Genomic DNA, 24,000 nt, shown 5'->3' with positions numbered 1-24,000 from the left:
ACATCCATATAAAACATAAACACACACACACACTCAAACACCCTCACACACACACATACACAAACACACACTCACACAAACATAAAACAAACACACTCACACACACACATCCATATAAAACATAAACACACACACACTCAAACACCCTCACACACACACATACACACACACACACTCACACAAACATAAAACAAACACACTCACACACACACACACATCCATATAAAACATAAACACACACACACTCAAACACCCTCACACACACACATACACAAACACACACTCACACAAACATAAAACAAACACACTCACACACACGCATCCATATAAAACATAAACACACACACACTCAAACACCCTCACACACACACATACATAAACACACTCACACACACACATCCATATAAAACATAAACACACACACACACTCAAACACCCTCACACACACACACATACACAAACACACACTCACACACACACATCCATATAAAACATAAACACACACATCCATATAAAACATAAACACACACACACACTCAAACACCCTCACACACACACATACACAAACACACTCACACACACACATCCATATAAAACATAAACACACACACACACTCAAACACCCTCACACACACACATACATAAACACACTCACACACACACATATAAAACATAAACACACACATCCATATAAAACATAAACACACACACACTCAAACACCCTCACACACACACATACACAAACACACACTCACACAAACATAAAACAAACACACTCACACACACACATCCATATAAAACATAAACACACACACACTCAAACACCCTCACACACACACATACACAAACACACACTCACACAAACATAAAACAAACACACTCACACACACACATCCATATAAAACATAAACACACACACACTCAAACACCCTCACACACACACATACACAAACACACACTCACACAAACATAAAACAAACACACTCACACACACACACATCCATATAAAACATAAACACACACACACACTCAAACACCCTCACACACACACATACACACACACACTCACACAAACATAAAACAAACACACTCACACACACACATCCATATAAAACATAAACACACACACACTCAAACACCCTCACACACACACATACACAAACACACACTCACACAAACATAAAACAAACACACTCACACACACACATCCATATAAAACATAAACACACACACACTCAAACACCCTCACACACACACATACACAAACACACACTCACACAAACATAAAACAAACACACTCACACACACACACATCCATATAAAACATAAACACACACACACTCAAACACCCTCACACACACACATACATAAACACACTCACACACACACATCCATATAAAACATAAACACACACACACATCCATATAAAACATAAACACACACACACTCAAACACCCTCACACACACACATACACAAACACACACTCACACAAACATAAAACAAACACACTCACACACACACACATCCATATAAAACATAAACACACACACACTCAAACACCCTCACACACACACATACATAAACACACTCACACACACACATCCATATAAAACATAAACACACACACACTCAAACACCCTCACACACACACATACACAAACACACACTCACACAAACATAAAACAAACACACTCACACACACACACATCCATATAAAACATAAACACACACACACTCAAACACCCTCACACACACACATACATAAACACACTCACACACACACATCCATATAAAACATAAACACACACACACTCAAACACCCTCACACACACACATACATAAACACACTCACACACACACATCCATATAAAACATAAACATACACACACTCAAACACCCTCACACACACACATACATAAACACACACACACACACACACATCCATATAAAACATAAACACACACACACACTCAAACACCCTCACACACACACACACACACACACACAAATATAATTCATTAATAATACATTTTGTTATTTTTATTATTTTATTTCAGTTAGTTTTTCAATAACTGTTCTTAGTTTCATACAGTTTTAGTTTTCCATTTACTTTGTAATATTTATTTTATTTCAGTCGTTTATAAATCAACAGTTTTCATCTTAGTTTTAGTTTGCCAAAATAACCCTTTAAAAACATATTCAAAAATATGACATGACTCATGGTCTGACCTGTCCACTGCCCGAGAGAGCTTTCACACGAGAGAAGTCCAAACCACCATTCTTCATTTTCTCCAGGAGGACGTCCAGCGCCTGACGACAAAAACACCATGAATATTCCTGAATCAATAACGGCCAATCGTGTTATTTACGACGTATTACACCGGAATATATTTCTGATCAACTCTAGAGGTACAACCATATATTGGTTTATCTGTTGCCAACAGTTGCTTTTTGGAACAATCGGTTATCGGCAATATCGGCATAGTTTCATCATCATTTAGTCATTTCAAAATAAGAGTCCCCCAGTGTGTTTCAGGCTTCTTTACACTGAATAGTTCTGTGTTATGCACCAATCTGAAATTCTTTCTGGTTATTTTGGGGATTTTGGTTGAACATAAAACTGCATCTGGGATTTTCTGGGACATCGTCGCCTCCGCCTCTGAGACCGTCAATCAGCGCATCTGATCACGTGACTCGTTGTGCATGACACCGCAGAGACTCACAGCAGGTGGAGACTCATGCTACTCTCCACGATCCACACACAACTCACCACACGCCCCATTGAGAGAACCACTAATCACCACCACGAGGAGGTTACCCCATGTGACTCTACCCTCCCTAGCAACCGGGCCAATTTGGTTACCCCATGTGACTCTACCCTCCCTAGCAACCAGGCCAATTTGGTTACCCCATGTGACTCTACCCTCCCTAGCAACCAGGCCAATTTGGTTACCCCATGTGACTCTACCCTCCCTAGCAACCGGGACAATTTGGTTACCCCATGTGACTCTACCCTCCCTAGCAACCAGGACAATTTGGTTACCCCATGTGACTCTACCCTCCCTAGCAACCGGGACAATTTGGTTACCCCATGTGACTCTACCCTCCCTAGCAACCGGGACAATTTGGTTACCCCATGTGACTCTACCCTCCCTAGCAACCGGGCCAATTTGGTTACCCCATGTGACTCTACCCTCCCTAGCAACCAGGCCAATTTGGTTACCCCATGTGACTCTACCCTCCCTAGCAACCGGGACAATTTGGTTACCCCATGTGACTCTACCCTCCCTAGCAACCGGGACAATTTGGTTACCCCATGTGACTCTACCCTCCCTAGCAACCGGGACAATTTGGTTACCCCATGTGACTCTACCCTCCCTAGCAACCGGGCCAATTTGGTTACCCCATGTGACTCTACCCTCCCTAGCAACCTGGCCAATTTGGTTACCCCATGTGACTCTACCCTGCCTAGCAACTGGCCAAATTTGGTTGCCCCATGTGACTCTACCCTCCCTAGCAACCGGGACAATTTGGTTACCCCATGTGACTCTACCCTCCCTAGCAACTGGCCCAATTTGGTTACCCCATGTGACTCTACCCTCCCTAGCAACCGGGCCAATTTGGTTACCCCATGTGACTCTACCCTCCTTAGCAACCGGCCCAATTTAGTTGATAAGGAGACCTGACTATATTATATATATAATATATTTACACATTCAAAATAAAACGTAACACCTGATTTATAGTTCACATTGGCCCCATTATTTGACACAGAAAACACTTTTATTCATAAAATTTTATTATTTATTTGAGTAATTCAATCAGATCAAGTTTCCATTCCAATAAATGATCGTAGGAATCAATATTTACCTTCACCCACATGAGAACTGGTGATGTAACCGTGAGCTTGTCATCATGTATATGAACTCCTCCATGTGTCCTGCGGTAAAAAACACATGAAGCTTCTGAGAACCTTACAAGAACAGGACATGCTAGACGTGACAATGTCAAATTAGACACGCTTTATTAATCAAATCTGACGTGTTACCTGAACTCCGGGAGCTCGCTGTCAAACTGAACACTGTTCTGGTGAATAACTTCAAGGTTTCCATTAACAGCAACAACTTTCAGCTTAAAAATGAAGAAGACTCAAGGTAAAGCGTGTTTGGTATGACTGTATCGATTTAATGCAAACATAATTTATTATTTGAGTCCATAGAAATAACGTTGGTTTTATTTAATGATATTTAAATGATGAATGGGTTACTGGAATTAAAGCATTAAATGCCACGTTTTCCCAGATAAGTGGGTAATCCTTGGACAGCCCATTTCAGCAAACTCTAAAGCCTAACTTTTTCATTTTTATTTATTTCATTTTTGTATTTTTGCATTATATGAAAACTTTTGTGGTGTTTGGGGTGGTTCGTTCTTCATGCTCAAAATCAGTTTTGGGGTGAGTGGGTGGGTGGGTTTGGGGTGGTTCGTTGTTAGTGCCCAAAATCTGTTTTGGGGTGAGTGGGTGGGTGGGTTTGGGGTGGTTCGTTGTTAGTGCCCAAAATCTGTTTTGGGGTGAGTGGGTGGGTGGGTTTGGGAGTGGTTCGTTGTTAATGCCCAAAATCTGTTTTGGGGTGAGTGGAGTGGGTGGGTTTGGGGTGGTTCGTTCTTCATGCTCAAAATCAGTTTTGGGGTGAGTGGGTGGGTGGGTTTGGGGTGGTTCGTTCTTCATGCTCAAAATCAGTTTTGGGGTGAGTGGGTGGGTGGGTTTGGGGTGGTTCGTTGTTAGTGCCCAAAATCTGTTTTGGGGTGAGTGGGTGGGTGGGTTTGGGGTGGTTAGTTGTTAGTGCCCAAAATCTGTTTTGGGGTGAGTGGGTGGGTGGGTTTGGGGTGGTTCGTTGTTAATGCCCAAAATCTGTTTTGGGGTGAGTGGGTGGGTGGGTTTGGGGTGGTTCGTTGTTAATGCCCAAAATCTGTTTTGGGGTGAGTGGGTGGGTGGGTTTGGGGTGGTTCATTGTTAATGCCCAAAATCTGTTTTGGGGTGAGTGGGTTTGGGGTGGTTCGTTGTTAATGCCCAAAATCTGTTTTGGGGTGAGTGGGTGGGTGGGTTTGGGGTGGTTTGTTGTTAATGCCCAAAATCTGTTTTGGGGTGAGTGGGTGGGTGGGTGGGTTTGGGGTGGTTCGTTGTTAATGCCCAAAATCTGTTGGGGGTGGGTTTGGGGTGGTTCATTGTTCATGCTCAAAAGTTGTTGTGTGTGTGTGGGGGGGTGATAGTGGGTGATGTTTGGGTGGTTTGTTGTTCATGCCCAAAAGTTGTTGAGTGGGGGGTGGGGGAGTTGGGGGATCACCAAACTAGATCACGCAGCCTTAAAGCTCAGGGCACACCTGGGCAGTCAAGGGTCCCTGGGCACTGGCCCCATTGGCCCGGTCAGTAATCCGTCCCTGGTCTTAAGTAAGAGTTACAACACGTTTATGTTACTGTAAGATATGCTAGTTTTAATAACCTGGGATACTAAATACATAGAAACTTTCAACAGAAGCACAATGACGTCATAAGGGTGAATGAACTGCACAACTTATACTAACAAAACATATAAAAAAGTACCATGTACGTGTGTTATTATTATTATTATTATTATTATTATTATTATTATTATTTAACTGAAATTACATTTGAACTGTTAGACTACTTTCACTATCAAAAGGTACCATGGTTCTTAATTTTTGGGAAATTATACCATGGTATTCTTTGAAGTGTCATGTGTAAATACCATTATATTTGAACAAGATGCTCCATTGAACATTCCTAAATATGCTGGATAACATTATCTCACTTTGGACCCCACTGATGCCATCATGTACCATGTTATTATCACCACCGTGCTTTTGGATGGGCACTCATAAATCAATACATAATGTAATGAGTTCGCCAATAAAACATATCTTATACTCTACAGGCAGGATTTTATAAACGTGTTACTTTACCTGTTGCGTGCTGAAATCAAAGCCCAGAAAACACGAATCTGTAAGTGTATCCATTCAGATCACAAACATCCCGCCAGCACACTAATGCTACTATAACAAAAGCGTAGCTCATGAATATTCAATAAGTAACGTTGACGTACTTGGCCAACTTCCTAGAGCGTCCAGTCACGCAGCCTACTTAATATTAATAACCCCAGCCTTCACCATAGTAGGATTCGCTCATTGACAGCAACTTGCGCTGACCAAACACCCTCATCCAATTATGTCGTCGTACTGTGCGCACGTCAAGGAACGTAATACATATTAATTAGCAAAATATTAACTGAGACGTTCGTTCACTTAAAGCGACAGTACACCTCCAAAAACTGTTTTCAACGTTTCCTGAACTTTAACCTCTTGTCTCATGCCATGTCAGCGGTTTAATTATTGCCATGCTTTCTGAGCACATTCGTGTCTAAAAAAAAGCTGTAAGTTGTGTGTACATATAAATAAGAAACTTCTTATTTTAACACCTATAAGAAACAGGAAACTGACACACCTTTGGACAATTCATGGTAGTGGGTGTGTGATAACATGAGAAATAGATGCATGTGTGCAAACCTTTGATATTTTATTCAGACCACAATGTTGTGTTAAATCACCAATCACAGCACCTAAAATATACACTTTCCCTTATATTTATATTTATATTTATATAAATATTAACCTAAAATCTTGATGCTGATAAAAACAAAACTCATCAACTACCCAGCAACCTCATTGGCTAAAACAGAGTGAATTTCAACCGTAATTCAGTTCTGCAGTAACGACACAGAGACTTGTGTTTGATAAAATACTGTCCTGTTGGTTCCAGTTTTTCATGTTTATTTGACATATTCAGAAGGTAAAGGGGCAGCGGGGAGTCACAGTTTGATGAGGGATGATAGAAATGAAGCGTTGCTGGAGGGTTTAGAAGTAGTTGACGACCCTGCGGATGGACTGGATGTTGGGGTTCTGCGCCTGCCACTCGTTATGGCTGCAGTAGTTTCCTCTCTCCACTATGTACATGCGACCACGGAAGTTTGGCTCCTCATACATCACCCAACTACACAGAGAATTAATTACAAAGTGAATTATAAAGAGACAAATAATAATTTAAATACAGAAACTATATGTATAAGAAATGAAGAAATATAGAGAATGAAGAAAAACTTTTATTTTCTATATATTCATTTAAATGAAAATGCAGTGTAAGCACTTTACACTGCTCTTATACTGTATATGAACATTTGTTTATTTGTTTATTTAAAAGTTAGAACAATTGTTTTCAAACTGTGGTCCAAAAAATATTTTAGAGAAAAAAATATATTTTTACAATATTTTTTTTTTATTATTATTGTTGTTGTAAAAATACATTTTTTTTCTCAAAAAAAAAAAAAACAATATATAATTTTTTTTTAGAGAAAGAAAATATTTTTTACAAGAATTAAAAAAATTTAGAGAAAAAATTATATTTTTACAATAATTTTTTTTATTGTAAAAATCAAAATATATATATTTTTCTAAATCTTTTTCTTTTTATTTAAAAATGATGATATAAAAAATGATCCGTCATTCACTCCCATTCAAAACATAATTACAGATATTTATGATAATAATGTTGTACTTTCACATATTAGCTATGTACTTCTGACCAGTAAAATTTATAGTTTTATATATCATTAATTACATTGTTACTTGAACAAATATCCATTCATGATATAATTTTTTTAATTACAAATAGTGAAAATGCTTATTTTTGATCTCCGTAAAAGTTAGAATCAGTTTTGCAGCTATCTGGAAATTTGAAATGAATACAAGATTTTTTTTTAAACTTTCGTTCTAGTTAATAATCATATTACAGCTATCAGAAATTCTTGCACTAGTAACCATGTAATTATTGATATTAAAAATGGTAATTTGCACTAGTAAGAAGTGCTTTACTGATGTATGTAAATATTGATATCAAAGATCATAATTTTACTAGTTAGTTGCACATTGCTGATATGTAAAATTATAATTTTACTAGTAATAAACTAATTATAGATACATGGATTTGTGTTTTAATTAGTTGTGGATGACTGATCATTGAGAAATGCAGTTATAGATATGAACTTATATAGTTTTTAACTTTTAATTTAAAAAATGTAAATTTTGAAATCAAGAATTAGCATTTTAACTAGTACAAATGAAATTGTTAATGTCAACAAGTCATATCCTGGACATGATTATGTCAGTCCGGCTTGCCATACTTGAGTTAAAACAATACTTTAACTTTTGGGGGGCTTTTCCAAGTAAATCATTCAGAAAATCATATTAAATCTTATAACACAAGGGTGATATAACATATGATGTGCATGCATGAGCAAACACCAAAATGTCAATTTATGTCTTGTTGAAAAGAAAAGGCTGACTTACGCTCCATCACCGAAGACTCTGACAGAGTTGACACAGTTTGGGTTGAATCCGCGGCTCTGCAGGAATGGACAGTCGTCGCACAGCTCCATACACTGACCAGTGAAGTTACAACTCTCGAACAACTCCATTCTGTAGTGCTCACCGTGCTGCACACACATATTAAACAGTCACATACACACATCATGCATTTGGGGACCCCCAGGGGCCCGTAAGATTGTGCAATTGTTTTGATATAATTACAGAATTTGATGTGATTACGGTTTAGTTTGGTCAGAAATCAAAAGAAGTAAAAATAAAAACAATAATCTGAATGTAGGGTTTGTAATAAAGTTTTTCTTGAACCTTTAGGACAGCCATATTCTCACTAAAATGGCTTTGGAATAATTTTATTGTGAAAGCATTATACAAATTAAAATGTAATAGAAAATATGAAGGTTTATATACGAACACTAATAGTGATAATAAGACGGTAAGGGGGGAAAAAGAACTATAAACTTGGAAATGCTGGGAAAAAAAATATTATTCCATTTTATTTTAAATAGTACAAACTCTAATTAAATAATTTTTTATAATAAATAAATAATGTATTTATTGTCATGATCTATGGTGTCGAATGCATCACTAAGATCTAAAAGCTACTGTGATGAGGCCTAAATCCTGACTGAAATTCTTCATTTATACAATTTCTCTGTAGAAATGAACATATTTAGGAGGATACTGCATTTTCTAGTATTTTCGACATAAACGGGAGATTTGAAATCGGTCTATAATTAGCAAGTTCTCCAGGATCAAGTTGTGGCTTCTTAATAAGCGGTTTGATAACTGCCATTTAAAATTTTATTGGGACATGTCCTAAGCATAGCGAGGAGTTAATGATATTAAGAAGAGGTTCTGAGATTACAGGAGATACCTCTTTTAAGAGCTTAGTTGGTATTGGATCTAACAAACATGTTGTGGCTTTTGATGTTTCGATAATTTTGTACTTCATGACCTATGATAGCGAAGGATTGAAGTTGCACATGAGGAAAATTATTCGACACTGTTTTCTGAGGTGCTATGACAGATGATTGCATAACTCCAATTTTATTTCTGATTATTTCAATTTTATCTGTAAAGAAATTCATGAAGTCATTACTCTTGTGCTGCGACGTAATATCTGGTTCTGTTGAGGCTTTATTCCTAACCAATTTAGCCACAGTACTGAATAAACATCTAGGATTGTTGTGGTTATTTTCTATGAGTTTACTAAAATATGCTGACCTGGCAGCTTTTAATGCCTGTCTGTAGCTACAGACACTATCCTTCCATGCACCACAAAATACTTCTGATTTTGTATTTTTCCATTTTCGGAGCTGCTCTCTTGAGAGTATGAGTGTGATCATTGTACCATGGTGCAGGGCTTATTTCTTTAATCGAAGGGGGGCGACACTATCAAGGGTGCTAGTGAAGACTGTATTTATATTTTTTGTTATTTCATCAAGTTCTTCTGGGCTTTGGGGTTTATTGAGTATATGAGATAGATCTGGAAGAGTATTAGTGAAGCTATCTTTAGTGGTGGAAAGAATAGTTCTACCTGAACGATAGCGTGGTGTAGATTGAGTAACATTATCTGATCGCAGCATGCAAGAAACGAGGTAATGATCCGAGATGTCATTGCTCTGCTGCAGAATTTCTATTTTATCAACATCAACTCCATATGAAAGAATTAAATCTAGCGTATGATTATGGCGATGAGTTGGTCCTATTGCATTTTGTCTGACTCCAAGAGAGTTGAGAATATCGATAAATGCAAATCCCAATGTATCATTTTAATTATCGATGTGAATGTTGAAGTCACCAACAATTAAAGCTCTATCTACAGTAACTACAAGATCTGATTCTAATTTGTAGATTCACCAAGGAAATCAGAAAACGGTCCAGGTGATCTATATACTGTAGCAAGGGTTAAATTTGCCAGAGTTTGTTTATTTATATCTGACGGTGTCTTCATTAATCATTATTAGTTCAAAATACTTAAATTTATATCTTGTCCTCTGAGAAACCCCAAAAACTTCATTGTAAAATTTAGCAACACCTCCTCCCCGACCCTTCAGACCAACCGCTTTGGAGATTCCAGTCTTTCCATATTACTTTTATGCCGCTTGTTTACATACAAAATAGCAGCCCGGGAGCGTTCCAAAGATGGCCGCCAAGTGGACTAACATGTCTCAAATGGGACTTTGGTTAAATTTGCTTTTGGCGCGATGCAACGCGCCGCTCGCAACTACCGAAAGTAATATCAACTTCAATTTATAACAACTTGTTGACTTTTTTTTTTTTACATTTAAAATTTACAGTAACTGTATAGTAAATGTATAGTAATGTATAGCAAGTATAGTATATTTCTGAGATGTTCACTGGACACCACTTATAATAATATTTGTTTCCATTTATCAGCTTAAAATATTTCTAAAACCATCAAAACATACCAGACTGGGAGATCAGCCCTATGCTAGTTTAAGCTGTTTTTACTCTCAGTAGGAAAGTATACACATAATTTCACCACAGTTTGTTCCTCACCATCTTGATGGGCTTGCAGGAGCCCATGTGGTCATTATGGGAGTTCCAGCGCTGGAATTCGGGGTATTCTCCGCGCTCCAGGATGTACTGTTGACCCTTGAAGTCGGGGTGATCGAAGCAGACCCAGGCACCGCTCTCCACACGGATGGAGTTCACTCTGTTCATGAAGCCGCGGTCCTGGAAGTTATCGCAGTCGCCATACACCTCCAGCCTTCTGCCGGTGAAGCAGCGGCCCTCGTAAAACACTATCTGAGGAGACCGTTAGAACACGGACACATGAACGAAAGGAAGGAGTTTGAGGGTTCAGTGCAGTAGATTGAAAATGAGCGGGAAGGTCTGGCTGAATCTAGTTGTGAAGGCAAAACTACATCATGTGGTTGAAATGAAGAATATTTAGACATTGCAAATTAAAACAGTCAAGCATACTTGGGAAAAACAATGTACAGTCCTTTGAAAGTTGTCCAGATCCTTTATATTTTGGGCTGAACCATAAAAAATAACAATAATGTCCTAAGAAAAATTTATTAAAGATTGGGAGAAACCAAAGTCAAATTCTTCACTAACGTAAAACGCAATCAGACAAACGCTCCAAACTTCTAGGATCTATAAAATGGGTGCAAATCTAGGCTTACTTTTTTTTTGATAAAGCCCAAGCTAAAAAATTAATTAAAACTTCACCAGAAAGTTACGATTACATGAAATTTAAAATGCAGGAAAACTACTGAACAAACTGAAGTGTGTCATTTCTACACTACTAACATCACTAAACAGAATTGCCAAAATAATGACGGTTTTCAAACAGGTTTCCCAAACATTCCCTGTCTTCTATTGGTTGAGCAAACCGATAGGCCCGCCTCCAAACTCTCGCCATTGGTTGAGTCAATGTTGAGATTTCGGGCTGCCTGGTAAGCTCAAATAAACCGAGAAATATCAGTGTTTACACTTTTTGGGAAAATCCCCCTACAAATGGGTTACTTATAATTACATTATGTTTGGACATGTGACCGTAATTAAACACTGAAAACTTCAACACTTAATCTTGAAGTTGGATGTCAAATATTGGCCTAGTTTTAGACTACATTACATTACGAGTACTGGTCTAAGCCTAAACCCACCAATGAAATCCAACTCTACATTGACCTTTGACTTTGACGTTGAAGCCCTCCATTACTGAAGTGTGCTGCATGTGCTCGTGACCAATCCCACTCTTACCTTTCCAGAATACTGTGACATTTTCCACGGGATACTGTCCAAACGACCCACACGTAAGTGTGACAGTTAAACATTTTGACACCCCAATATATATAACCAGACGGGTTTGTCGCGGTCTCGCGAGATCTGCCAGACAAAGGTCACACAATGGAGGGCTTAAGACTTCTGCTTGTTGGACACTTTCCGTTCTCTCCCGTCAGTGCTGATTAGGGGCTTTGAGTCGCGGGGCTTCAGCCAACAGCACAATAGATTCTGCTTTGTTTGACTTTATGGGGCCATTTTTGTGAATCCTACACTTCTGTTTAACGTGTTCAATGAGAGAGAGAAAAACGTTCTTGTCTTTGTGCTTTTCCATTCTTCTAAACCAGACAAAAATTAAATTATTATTCATTGCATTAGTTGTATTTGCACTTCAAATTTCACAAACATAAATCATGCATTATATAGACTATAAAATACCTTCACTATTGTAAAAATGAGCCCCCTTTTGTAAGGCATAAACTGCCATCCTTTGTTCTTATAGTTAGTGAATAAGAGATAAACGCAGAAACTACCATACCTCATTGTTATTAAAAATGGAGGTGTTTTGAACACAGGGTTCTGTTACTATACATGTTTATATATAGATAACAATAGACAAGATTATCCAATTTTTAATCAGATCTTCCCATCCAGTCCATTTCAACATCATGTTAAGAATCACATTAATAATCTAATTAGATATTAAGTATTATTATAGTTTTGGATTTTTAATTTAGTTATAATTTCAATTTAGACAAGCTTTCATATTCTTAGTTCTTTCTAGTTGTAGTTTAGTGGGACAGTTAAGCTTGATCATATGCATTTCCTTATATGGTTAAGAAGAAGAGTTACTGAACTAATCTTTGGGACGTCAACAATTAACTTTTTGAGGTTTTAAATTGACGGTTTTACATTGGGATGAGTTGCAGAGCTCATTTCATGACCAATGGTGGAAAAAGCAATGGTAAAGAAAATGCCAGAAATTTTGAAATAAGTTAATTTAATGTTTGTAAATGTTACATTTGATGATTTATGATGTGAAAGTGTATAAGAAAATGTACACTTTCTATAAAATCGTTTATTCTATGTCCCACTTTACGAATACTGCCTAGGATTTGGTCAAAAGAGGGTCTTCAAAGGTTCTTCCTCCCAGTATTGAGTATTTCTATATTTTTGCTTTTGACAAAGGTAGGAGAGATCCTAAGCTTTCTATAAAGGTCTAATGTCAGGTTGTGTCATTTGAATCATAATTAAAAAGTTTCCAAAAGTGTCCAACTTTGCTTATATTCACTCTATTGTGTATCACAAAACTAAAATTAATTCAAGGTAATTTTTATTTTATTTTAGTTAGTTTTGAAACAAGTATTTTAGTTTATTTTCAGTTTTTTATTTCAGTTAATTAAAATGTTATCATTTAGTCTTCGTCTTCATTTCAATTAATGACAATAACACAAATTAGTGGAACAGTATGTTTCTTCAAGTCTCCATTTTAAAGCATAATAGAAAAATGAAATGTGTTGATATGTTTATTATTTGCATTATCATCTGCTCTTTCAAATGTACAGAAAATAAAATGCCAAACGGCAACTTCTCAAATTTGATGCGAATTGTGTTAATGAGTTTATTTATCGATTTATTGATTTTCTCCCAAATTTGGAACTCTCAAGTCCTCGTGGTGGTGTAGTGACTCGCCTCAATCCGGGTGGCGGAGGACAAATCTCAGTTGCCTCCATGTCTGAGACCGTCAATCCGCGCATCTTATCACGTGACTTGTTGAGCGCGTTAGCGTGGAGACGCATCGCGTGTGGAGGCTTCACGCTATTCTCTGCATCATCCACGCACAACTCACCACACGCCCCACCGAGAGCGAGAACCGCATTATAGCGACCGCGAGGAGGTTACCCCATGTGACTCAACCCTCCCTAGCAACCGTGCCAATTTGGTTGCTTAGGAGACCTGACTGGAGTCACTCAACACACCCTGGATTCAAACTCACGACTCCAGGTGTGATAGTCAGCGTCAATACTCGCTCAGATACACAGACCCCCTGTTAATGGGTTTATAGATCTCAATTCTTATTCAGTATTGACTTGTGAATCTGAATACATCACAGAAAATGAATGAACACCATGTCAATCAAGGCTAAAAAGGTCTTATAGAATATTAACATGTAATAAAATCTATAGAATATATGGTTCACATAGAATATAAAGGTCAATGTTTCCTAACTTATTTTGTCATCTGTACCCACACAGCCCCCAAAAGAAAGACTCACCTGTCTTCATCAACACCAAACCACAACTGTGTTCCTTTCACTCCTTTAATATTATACTGGATAACATTTAGCATTAGCATTAAAATGGCTCTTTGTATTAGAATTCACTCACACTGAAGCAGTATAAAATCTGTTAAATATAGAATATGTTATTTATAACTACATTTACATTTATATTAGTTTGATAGGCTGATATATTTGGATGGAAATTCACTTTTGTAAGGCGTTTCAGTCCTTTTTTTAATTTCCGCTATTTTACTGGTTAACTACAACCGCACTTCCGCTCTCCTAAACCCCGACTTCCAAAGTCATGTCAGCCAACCCGATGTAAGCAAACCCAAACGCGGTCAATGACTGACAGACAGAGAGTGTTTCTGATTGGCTAAAATGGCGCGGGCCGCTCTCCCGATTCGTTTTGTTGTTGTTGCCGTTTTCAGAAATTAGCAGGAGGACATTTTTCACATCTTTTCACATTAACCGAGATCTGTCTGTCAGGTAGTAATAGTGAACAATATTTTTAAACAGTATTTATTAATCTAGGTTAATGTTCATTAATAAAAACACAGTTGTTCATTACAAGTGCATGTTAGTTATACAACTTTTAATAATAAAAAGCATTAGTTTGAGTTGAAATTAACATTAACCAAGATTAACAAATGCTGTAAACTATTGTTCATTGTTAGTCATCATGTGAACAAATGGAACCTTATTGTCTGTCATTGTAAAGGAAATGAATATTACTTAAAAAAAAAATCTGGAAAATATTACTTTGTTTTCAGTTCAGAGAATATTTATATTACCCACTGTTAAAAGGAATAGTTCAATATTTAAGTCCTTTTCAACACTCAATCTCCACTTTCACTTTCACATTCTTCTTCTTTTGTTTTTGGCGATTCACATTCTTCAGGCACACCGGCATCTATTGGACAGGGAGGAGAATTTATTTCATTTTTCTTCATCCGAAATATTCAGTGGACCCCCTAGCACCTCCTTGTGACCCCCTGGGTGTCCCCAGACCCCAGTTTGAAAACCTTTTTCTAGGGCACCACAACGTTTGTCTAAAGGCATGGTCACATTAACCTTCGCATGGTGAAATGCCGTCATTTAAATGGGAATCCACGCACTCATGAATTTTGCGCAATTTACAAATTGCCAAGCAGCCTATTTTTATGCTGCACTTTATACTCTGGAGAGTGAAGTTGAATAGAAACTCCCCAATAAGAGATAAACGCTAAGAGTCAATATTTACAGTGTTGACCCTTGTTCTTCATCACCTCTGCAATTCACTCTGGCATGCTGGATATCAGCTTCTGGGCCAAAACCTGACTGATGGCGATCCATTCTTGCCTTATTAGTGCTCGGAGTTGATCACAATTTGTGGGCTTCTGCTTGTCCACTCGGCTTTTGAGGATTGACCACAGGTTCTCTATGGGATTAAGATCCGGGGAGTTGTCTGGCCACGGATCCAAAATGTCAATGTAATGGTCTCCAAGCCACTTCATTATCACTCTTGCCTTGTGACATGGTGCTCCATCATGCTGGAAAATGCACGGATCATCACCAAATTGCTCCTGGATCGTTGGGAGAAGTTGCTCTTGCAGGACGTTTTGATACCATTCTTTATTCATGGCAGTGTTTTTGTGCAGGATTGTGAGCGAGCCCACTCCCTGTGATGAAGACCAACCCCACACATGGATGGTCTCAGGATGCTTCACTGTTGGCACGACACAGGACTCATGGTAGCGTTCACCTTTTCTTCTCCGGGCTATCCATTTTCCAGATGTCCCAAACAGTCGGAAGGGGAAATACATTTTCACCAGTCTCCTGCAGTCCAATCCTTGTACGTCCTGCAGAATTTCAGTGAGTCCTTGATGTTTGTCTTGGAGAGAAGTGGCTTCTTTGCTGCCCTTCTTGACACCAGGCCATTGTCCAAAAGTCTTCGCCTCACTGTGCAGATGCCCTCACACCAACCTGCTGCCAATATTGGGCTCTGCACTGGTGCTGACACGATTCTGTAGCAGATTCCTCAGTAGGAGACGTCCTGGCGCTTGCTGGACACTCTGGGACGTCCTGAAGCCTTCTTCACTGCAGTTGAACCTCTCTCCTTGAAGTTCTTGATGATCCGGTAAATGGTTCTTTCAGGTGTAATGTTCTTTGCAGCAATTTCCTTGCATGTGCGGCCATTTTGATGTAAAGCGATGATGGCTGCACGTCTTTCTTTAGAGGTAACCGTTGCTAACAAGAACACAATGATTGGAGGCACTTCTTCCCTCCTTTTATAGCAATCAGTCTGCTCTTATAATTCAGTGATTTCACCTGACTAGTGCTCGTTCACACTTTCCCAGGTGCTGCTGATATGATTAGTGAAACGATGTTAGCTGGTCATTTTGTGCCAGGGCCAAATAAACCAGTGCAATTTGGGTTTTTGTGATAAAGTTCATTTTTGTGGCCAATGAAGATTTTTGCAATTATAAATGCAGCATTTAAATGCATCTGATCACTCTGCACAATTATCTAGAAACAATGTGAATCAACACCACAACTACTGAACAGAAAACTTTTCAAAATGTATGTCACTGCCCATAGATTTGGCCACGGCTGTAGTACGAAGCATCGCCCACACGGAAGTCACTGTCAAACCAAGCAACTTTCTATTGGTCAACGCAAATTCGCTTGTAAAAGACCACCAAATATGAACGGCGAAATTCGCGTGTCTAGAAGGTAACCCCCTGGCAGCCTAAATCTCGCGAGAGTCTCAGTCGCTGTTACGTTAGGCTTAGATTTAAATGGTAGAATTATGTTTAAAGGCAAGTTTAGGGCTTCTGTAGGACCCACAAATTTCTGTAGGAACTAAACAACACACAGTGTGTGAACAATCAATGCGGCTCTCGCGAGACTTTAGGTATCTGGGGGTTACCTTCTAGACACGACCATCATTCTCCATCGGAAAACCTTCGATCGCGACAAAACATGACTGTATTTCGCCGTGCGAAGGGAAATATGACACCATAGTCCTCCAGTTTAATCAGACACGGTGGACCCTGTTTATTAGCATTTTCCATAAATACAGCAGGACAAAATTGCACTTACCACATGGTAAATCTCAGGATAGGCTACCTGTCAAGAACACGTCTGGGACATATTTCACTTCAAAATAACAATAAATAGACACATACATAGAAAATTAAGACTATTTTTTATTTGTCAAATAAGATGTTATATGTACTATGATATACTACATATACACTTTTGATTGTATCATATGCTTTATATGACAATTACTGTAATATTATTAAAATGTGATTTAAAAAGTAAACATCATGGTAAGTATTAGTTGCAATACCTTTATTTTTACCCTAACACAAATGTAAAGCTATATGCTATATTGAATATACTGTAAGTGTATTTGTGGTGTTGCATTATCAGAGGTTTTTCAACTGTCACATGCCTTAAAAAAAATACCTTATATGATTCACATAAAACAAATCTGAATGTCTTTACAAGGAAGCATAAGTCAATTTTTTTTCACTTATTTATTCTTAAAAGTATAATCCTCCAATAAAACAAGACAAAATACACCCATTATTCAAGACAAAAACAAGTCTTCATATCCTACGCAGTGAATGATCTTGTTTTAAGGATGTTCAGAGGCAATGATGCTCATTAAGAATATGATTATTTGCAGACAGGGATGGATTATGACTTGCAAGGGCCCTGGGGCCAATTATCTCCAAGGGCCCCCCCCCTCCCAAAAGTTGTTGAGTGGGGGTGGGGTTGTTGGTTCGTTGTCCGGTGGGGGGGTTGGGGGTGTCACCAAACTAGATTGCGCAGCCTTAAAGCCCAGTGCACCTCCCGGGCTTTCAAGGGCCCCCTGGTAGGCAAGAGCCCCCCATTAGCCCGGTCGGTAATTGGTTCGTTGTCCGGGGTCACCAAACTAGATCGCACAGCCTTAAAGCCCAGTGCACCCCCCAGGCTGTCAAGGGCCCCCTGGTAGTCAAGGGCCCCATTAGCCTGGTCGGTAATCCGTCCCTGTTTGCAGAACACGAGTGTAATTAAAGACTGCTTTGAAAATCATGGCAACTGACTCCAGTGATAGTGAAACAAAATGCTGCGTTTAATGATTTTACAATCAAAAAAAGTTCGAGAACATTCACTGCAGAATGAATGAATGCTGCAACTTTATTGGCCATAATCAGTGTTTAAGAAATACGATATACAAACTGCTCAGGGTTCGGGACAGAGAGGAACATGAGAGGCTGAAGACACTGAACTGAGAGAGGATGTGGGTTATTCACGTAATGTACAGAACACTTTTCTCCCAAAGGAATAAATTAAAAAAAGAAATCTCACTCAACTAAACAAGTTAAAATGAAAGTGAAATGAAGTATAAAAGGTTTAAAAATAAAAAGCCAACATTTCTGAGGAGGAAAACAGGCATTGAGCCACTTCAAGTAGAGGGATATCCCAGTGTCCAGTGCTGTGGTGCGGGCGGGGGTGCGGTGGGAGTTTGTTAACAGACTTTTCTAGCAAACATCTCATTTGAAGTGTATTGAACCCTGTTCGAATCATGTCATCTCAAAGCTAACGTTCTTCTTAACCATAAAATTGACCAAAAAAACCTAAATCACAGCTGCTTATTTAACCCCAAACACCAGGTAGAAACAAACATGCTTGCTAGAGAAGTTTGTGCTAGTTCCCCAGTGGGCGGGGCAGGCGGTGGGAAAGGGGCGGGACCAAGGCTGGAGGGGGTGGGGTTATCTACATCATGGAACAGGACGTCCGACCCTGTGGAGCACCACCGTCCATCTTCTCTGCTTCCAGGATTACCCTCTTAAACACATCGACCGCAGTCTGAAACAGACCAATGACTGATCAATTATACTGATACATCAACATAAAATCAATAGGATCCCATTTACTTTCTTAACTCTCCTATGGTATTGATAAATGTCACTTCCTTTTGGTATTCACAGTCAAGACAATGATACCATTTCTTCTTCCCTGAAGAACAATAAAATTATGCATTTCTTTTGGGATTTTATGCCTTTTTATTTTAAATTATTTACATGTAAATATCAACATTTGAATGCGGCTATATTTAATGCATTGCAGATTTAATGCAGCTATATTGAATGCGTTGCATCTAAAATGCGGCTATATTTAATGTGGCTATATTTAATGCGTTGCATCTTTAATGCAGCTATATTTAATGCGTTGCATCTAAAATGTGGCTATATTTAATGTGGCTATATTTAATGCGTTGCATCTTTAATGCGGCTATATTTAAAGTGGCTATATTTAATGCGTTGCATCTTTAATGCGGCTATATTTAAAGTGGCTATATTTAATGCGTTGCATCTTTAATGTGGCTATATTTAATGCAGCTATATTTAATGCGTTGCATCTTTAATGCGGCTATATTTAATGTGTTGCAGCTTTAATGCAGCTATATTTATTGCGGCTATATTGAATGCATTGCAGATTTAATGCGGCTATATTTAATGCGTTGCATCTTTAATGCGGCTATATTTAATGTGTTGCAGCTTTAATGCAGCTATATTTAATGTGGCTATATTTAATGCGTTGCATCTTTAATGCGGCTATATTTAATGTGGCTATATTTAATGCAGCTATATTTAATGCGTTGCATCTTTAATGCAGCTATATTTAATGCGTTGCATCTTTAATGTGGCTATATTTAATGCGTTACATCTAAAATGCGGCTATATTTAATGCGTTACAGCTTTAATGCAGCTATATTTAATGCGTTGCATCTTTAATGCGGCTATATTTAATGTGGCTACATTTAATGCGTTGCATCTTTAATGCAGCTGTATTTAATGCGTTGCATCTTTAATGCGGCTGTATTTAATGCGGCTGTATTTAATGCGTTGCATCTTTAATGCAGCTATATTTAATGTGTTGCAGCTTTAATGCGGCTATATTGAATGCATTGCAGATTTAATGCGGCTATATTTAATGCGGCTATATTTAATGCGTTGCATCTTTAATGCGGCTATATTTAATGTGTTGCAGCTTTAATGCAACTATATTTAATGCGGCTATATTGAATGCATTGCAGATTTAATGCGGCTATATTTAATGTGGCTATATTTAATGTGTTGCATCTTTAATGCGGCTATATTTAATGTGGCTATATTTAATGCAGCTATATTTAATGCGTTGCATCTTTAATGCGGCTGTATTTAATGCGTTGCATCTTTAATGCGGCTATATTTAATGTTGCTATATTTAATGTGTTGCATCTTTAATGCAGCTATATTTAATGCGGCTATATTTAATGTGTTGCAGCTTTAATGCAGCTATATTTAATGCGGCTATATTTAATGCAGCTATATTTAACGCGTTGCAGATTTAATGTGGCTATATTTAATGTGGCTATATTTAATGTGGCTATATTTAATGCGTTGCATCTTTAATGCGGCTATATTTAATGTGTTGCATCTTTAATGCGGCTATATTTAATGTGTTGCAGCTTTAATGCAGCTATATTTAATGTGTTGCAGCTTTAATGCAGCTATACTTAATGCGGCTATATTGAATGCGTTGCAGATTTAATGCGGTTATATTTAATGCGTTGCATCTTTAATGCGGCTATATTTAATGCGTTGCATCTTTAATGCGGCTATATTTAATGCGTTGCATCTTTAATGCGGCTATATTTAATGTGTTGCAGCTTTAATGCAGCTATATTTAATGTGTTGCAGCTTTAATGCAGCTATACTTAATGCGGCTATATTGAATGCGTTGCAGATTTAATGCGGTTATATTTAATGCGTTGCATCTTTAATGCGGCTATATTTAATGCATTGCATCTTTAATGCGGCTATATTTAATGCGTTGCATCTTTAATGCGGCTATATTTAATGTGTTGCAGCTTTAATGCAGCTATACTTAATGTGGCTATATTGAATGCGTTGCAGATTTAATGCGGTTATATTTAATGCGTTGCATCTTTAATGCAGTTATATTTATGGGATTAGAGATTAGAAGAATAAGACTTTTCTTTACCTGGTTCTCTTTCGCTGAAGACTCCATGAACGCTGCATTCCACGATTCTGCCAATGCTTTACCTTCTTCACAACTGATGACACTGAGCGAGAGGAAAAGAGATGCATTAGAAATCAGACAATGCTGTAGATTCCCTTTAAAACATTATTACCCGCTGAGGTGGCGGGGAAGATTTTCACTGAATAAAGACTTACATTTCAGTGAAACAAAGCCATCGTATGACTTTAACCTCTTTAACTTCACAAGCATGTAATTCAGGTTCTTTTGCTCTATCTGCCTGCAAAAAGTCTCATTTCATTCCACTAGATGCATCAAGCACTAGGAAAAATAATTTTCCTCTTTCACATTCCATCCCAGTATACAGATCTGAAATGTAGGTGGCGCTGTAACGCAGCTGAACACTCACACATGTGCTTGTACATGGACATCAAGTGTATATTAAGAGCGTTAACTGTTTCATTGCATATTTTGGCTTGTAAGTCAAGTAGAAGCTCAATCAAGGTGTTGTAAGAAAGCTTTGCGATGATGTAGAACATTTCATCATCAAGAAATTAAATATGTTGTCCATGATGTATCTATAATGATTTTTCGACTTGACGGCTTATTTTGTTCTTAACTTCTGAGACATAACATTGGATTATTTACCCGAACGAGCTCACAGACACTTAACCAACGGTTCATTTTAAAGAAAACCTCCAAAGGTAAGAGTTCATATAGAGTTTGTGTCTATTTGTGTCTTACAGAAGCAGAGATCAGAGCAGACATGACACGTTTGAACAGAGATAATATTTCACTTTGTGATTATTTTGATATAAACTCAAACTGTGGTGTTACGACATCAAAATCAACAACACAATCACATTCCTGAGAACGAGAGCTTTCATTTAATATGTGACAATGGCTCTATGAAACACTTGAATATTCATATTTCTACATCATTACCACACATGCAACATTCGTAAAAGAGCAGCGTTTAGATTCTTAAATTCTTCTCTCTCTGGGAAATCAGTGTTTGAATCCGTGATACTGGAGTACAGCAGTCGCCTCTTACATCAGAACTGCGTGGCGTTCCCTAGAGAGCACTAAACTTTCATTTAGCTTCTTTTAAGCCATTCAGGAGGTGGGTTTACTCCCATGCGCTGGATCTTTGTCATGCTGAATAATCCAGTTGCGCTTGAGCTTCAACTCACGGACTGATGACGGGATGTTCTCCTTTAGGATTTTCTGCTAGAGAGCAGAATGTTTCCCTCAATTATTGGAAGTCGCCCTGAAGCAGCAAAGCACCCCGACACCAAAGTAAAATAATGCTGATGTAATATTTTTTATTACAAAAATAAACCGTACTGAATGAACCATGAACATTTTTTGTACTTTTTTTAAAATAAAATGAATATATAAATATTAATATATGAACTATATTAATAAATATTAACGTAAATAAAATATATGCATCCAAACTGAACTGGAGAGTAACTCTCCGAACAGCATCAATAAAAACAGATGCATCAAAAATGAATAAAATAATAAAATTAATTTGAATTTGAAATGTATCAGGTCCTGTTAAAGAACTACAAAGGATCAAAAGTCAAATGTGATCCATTTTCTAGTTCTGGCAGTTCAATTTTAAAATTGAAAGTTAAGAAGCTTAAAATGATAATGCAGAAAGCAGAGTCGGCTCCTCCTGGGGTCATGCGTTATGCCCACTTCACTGAACACGCACTTGGCACAGTGACTTCTTGGGGGCAGCGGTGGCGTTGAGGCTCTGGGTTACTGACCAGAAGGTCGGGGGTTCAAGCCTCAACTCTGCCAAGATGCCACTGTTGGGCCCTTGAGCAAGGCCCTTGACCCTATCTGCTCCTGGGGCGCTTGATCATGGCTGACCCTGCGCTCTGACCCCAGCTTAGCTGGGATATGTGAAAACTAAGAAATGTCACATATATATGAACATGTATAATGTGTGACAATAATAAAGGCTTTCTTCTTCTATGGGAGCCAGAGTGTCAATCAGGTTACCGACACAGGTTCGCAAGTGAAGTGAGGAACTCCAGCGAGTTTGGACCGCTTGGATTATGTTGTGCTTTGGGACACCCAGCTCCTGAATGGTCCTTAGCCTCCGTTTGGCTAGTACAGAGTGGCCAAAGTGAGCTGCACAGCTTTCCAAATGCCAACAATGTCCAGAACAGCTCTTTGACGAGATAGGCCATCATTAATAATGAGAAGTGACGAAGGCGGAAGCGTGCGTTGTTTAGAGCGAAGGAAAATGCTGAAAAGTAGCGAGTCGTTTTAGCTATACTGTAGATTTGTGTTAGTCTTAAAATGGTGCGTTCGTGCATCTATCGTCATTCCAATAGTCCATTCATGGCAGCAAACCTTCTCAGCCTGGGTTGGCATTACCTGCATGAGCACCACCACATCTCCAGATCTCTCCGTCTTCCAGATTCGTTTGTTTGTGCCGCTGCAGCTCCTCCATCTCCCGGAGGTCCTG

At 38.4% G+C, this 24,000-nt stretch overlaps 3 protein-coding genes across 3 annotated transcripts in view; all 3 read right to left on the bottom strand.

Annotated features, from left to right (window-relative positions):
* Positions 1-6,087, bottom strand: part of xylb (xylulokinase homolog (H. influenzae)) — a 47,877-nt gene extending 41,790 nt beyond the window's left edge. The window contains exons 1-4 of the mRNA XM_052114226.1: positions 5,981-6,087; positions 4,050-4,132; positions 3,872-3,941; positions 2,231-2,311 (exon numbers count right to left, since the gene is read on the bottom strand). Coding sequence (XP_051970186.1) covers positions 2,231-2,311; positions 3,872-3,941; positions 4,050-4,132; positions 5,981-6,034 — 288 coding nt within the window. The 5' untranslated portion in view covers positions 6,035-6,087. The remainder of the gene's footprint in view (positions 1-2,230; positions 2,312-3,871; positions 3,942-4,049; positions 4,133-5,980) is intronic.
* A 711-nt stretch (positions 6,088-6,798) lies between these two features.
* Positions 6,799-12,310, bottom strand: crygn2 (crystallin, gamma N2). Its single transcript, XM_052114251.1, has 4 exons — positions 12,188-12,310; positions 10,976-11,224; positions 8,417-8,562; positions 6,799-7,064 (listed from the first exon to the last, which is right to left on the bottom strand). The coding sequence occupies exons 1-4, from the start codon at positions 12,206-12,208 to the stop codon at positions 6,929-6,931; spliced, it is 552 nt and encodes a 183-aa protein (XP_051970211.1). The 5' UTR covers positions 12,209-12,310; the 3' UTR covers positions 6,799-6,928.
* Positions 12,311-18,409: 6,099 nt separating this feature from the next.
* The window catches only part of LOC127634625 (GTP-binding protein Rheb), a 27,248-nt gene continuing 21,657 nt past the window's right edge, over positions 18,410-24,000 (bottom strand). The window contains exons 7-8 of the mRNA XM_052114249.1: positions 21,516-21,597; positions 18,410-19,334 (exon numbers count right to left, since the gene is read on the bottom strand). Coding sequence (XP_051970209.1) covers positions 19,242-19,334; positions 21,516-21,597 — 175 coding nt within the window. The 3' untranslated portion in view covers positions 18,410-19,241. The remainder of the gene's footprint in view (positions 19,335-21,515; positions 21,598-24,000) is intronic.

Source organism: Xyrauchen texanus, chromosome 41, assembly GCF_025860055.1.
Source record: "Xyrauchen texanus isolate HMW12.3.18 chromosome 41, RBS_HiC_50CHRs, whole genome shotgun sequence".
NCBI lineage: Eukaryota > Metazoa > Chordata > Actinopteri > Cypriniformes > Catostomidae > Xyrauchen > Xyrauchen texanus.
This window is presented reverse-complemented; position numbering and strand designations above follow the sequence as displayed.

Bases quoted from the DNA above. Each gene is read 5' to 3' on its own strand.
- crygn2 (XM_052114251.1), bottom strand. From the start codon at position 12,208: ATGTCACAGTATTCTGGAAAG. The intron at 11,225-12,187 runs GTAAGAGTGGGA...CGGTCTCCTCAG, and splicing joins TGTCACAGTATTCTGGAAAG to ATAGTGTTTTACGAGGGCCG. The intron at 7,065-8,416 runs GTAAGTCAGCCT...TTCTCTGTGTAG, and splicing joins AGAGTCTTCGGTGATGGAGC to TTGGGTGATGTATGAGGAGC.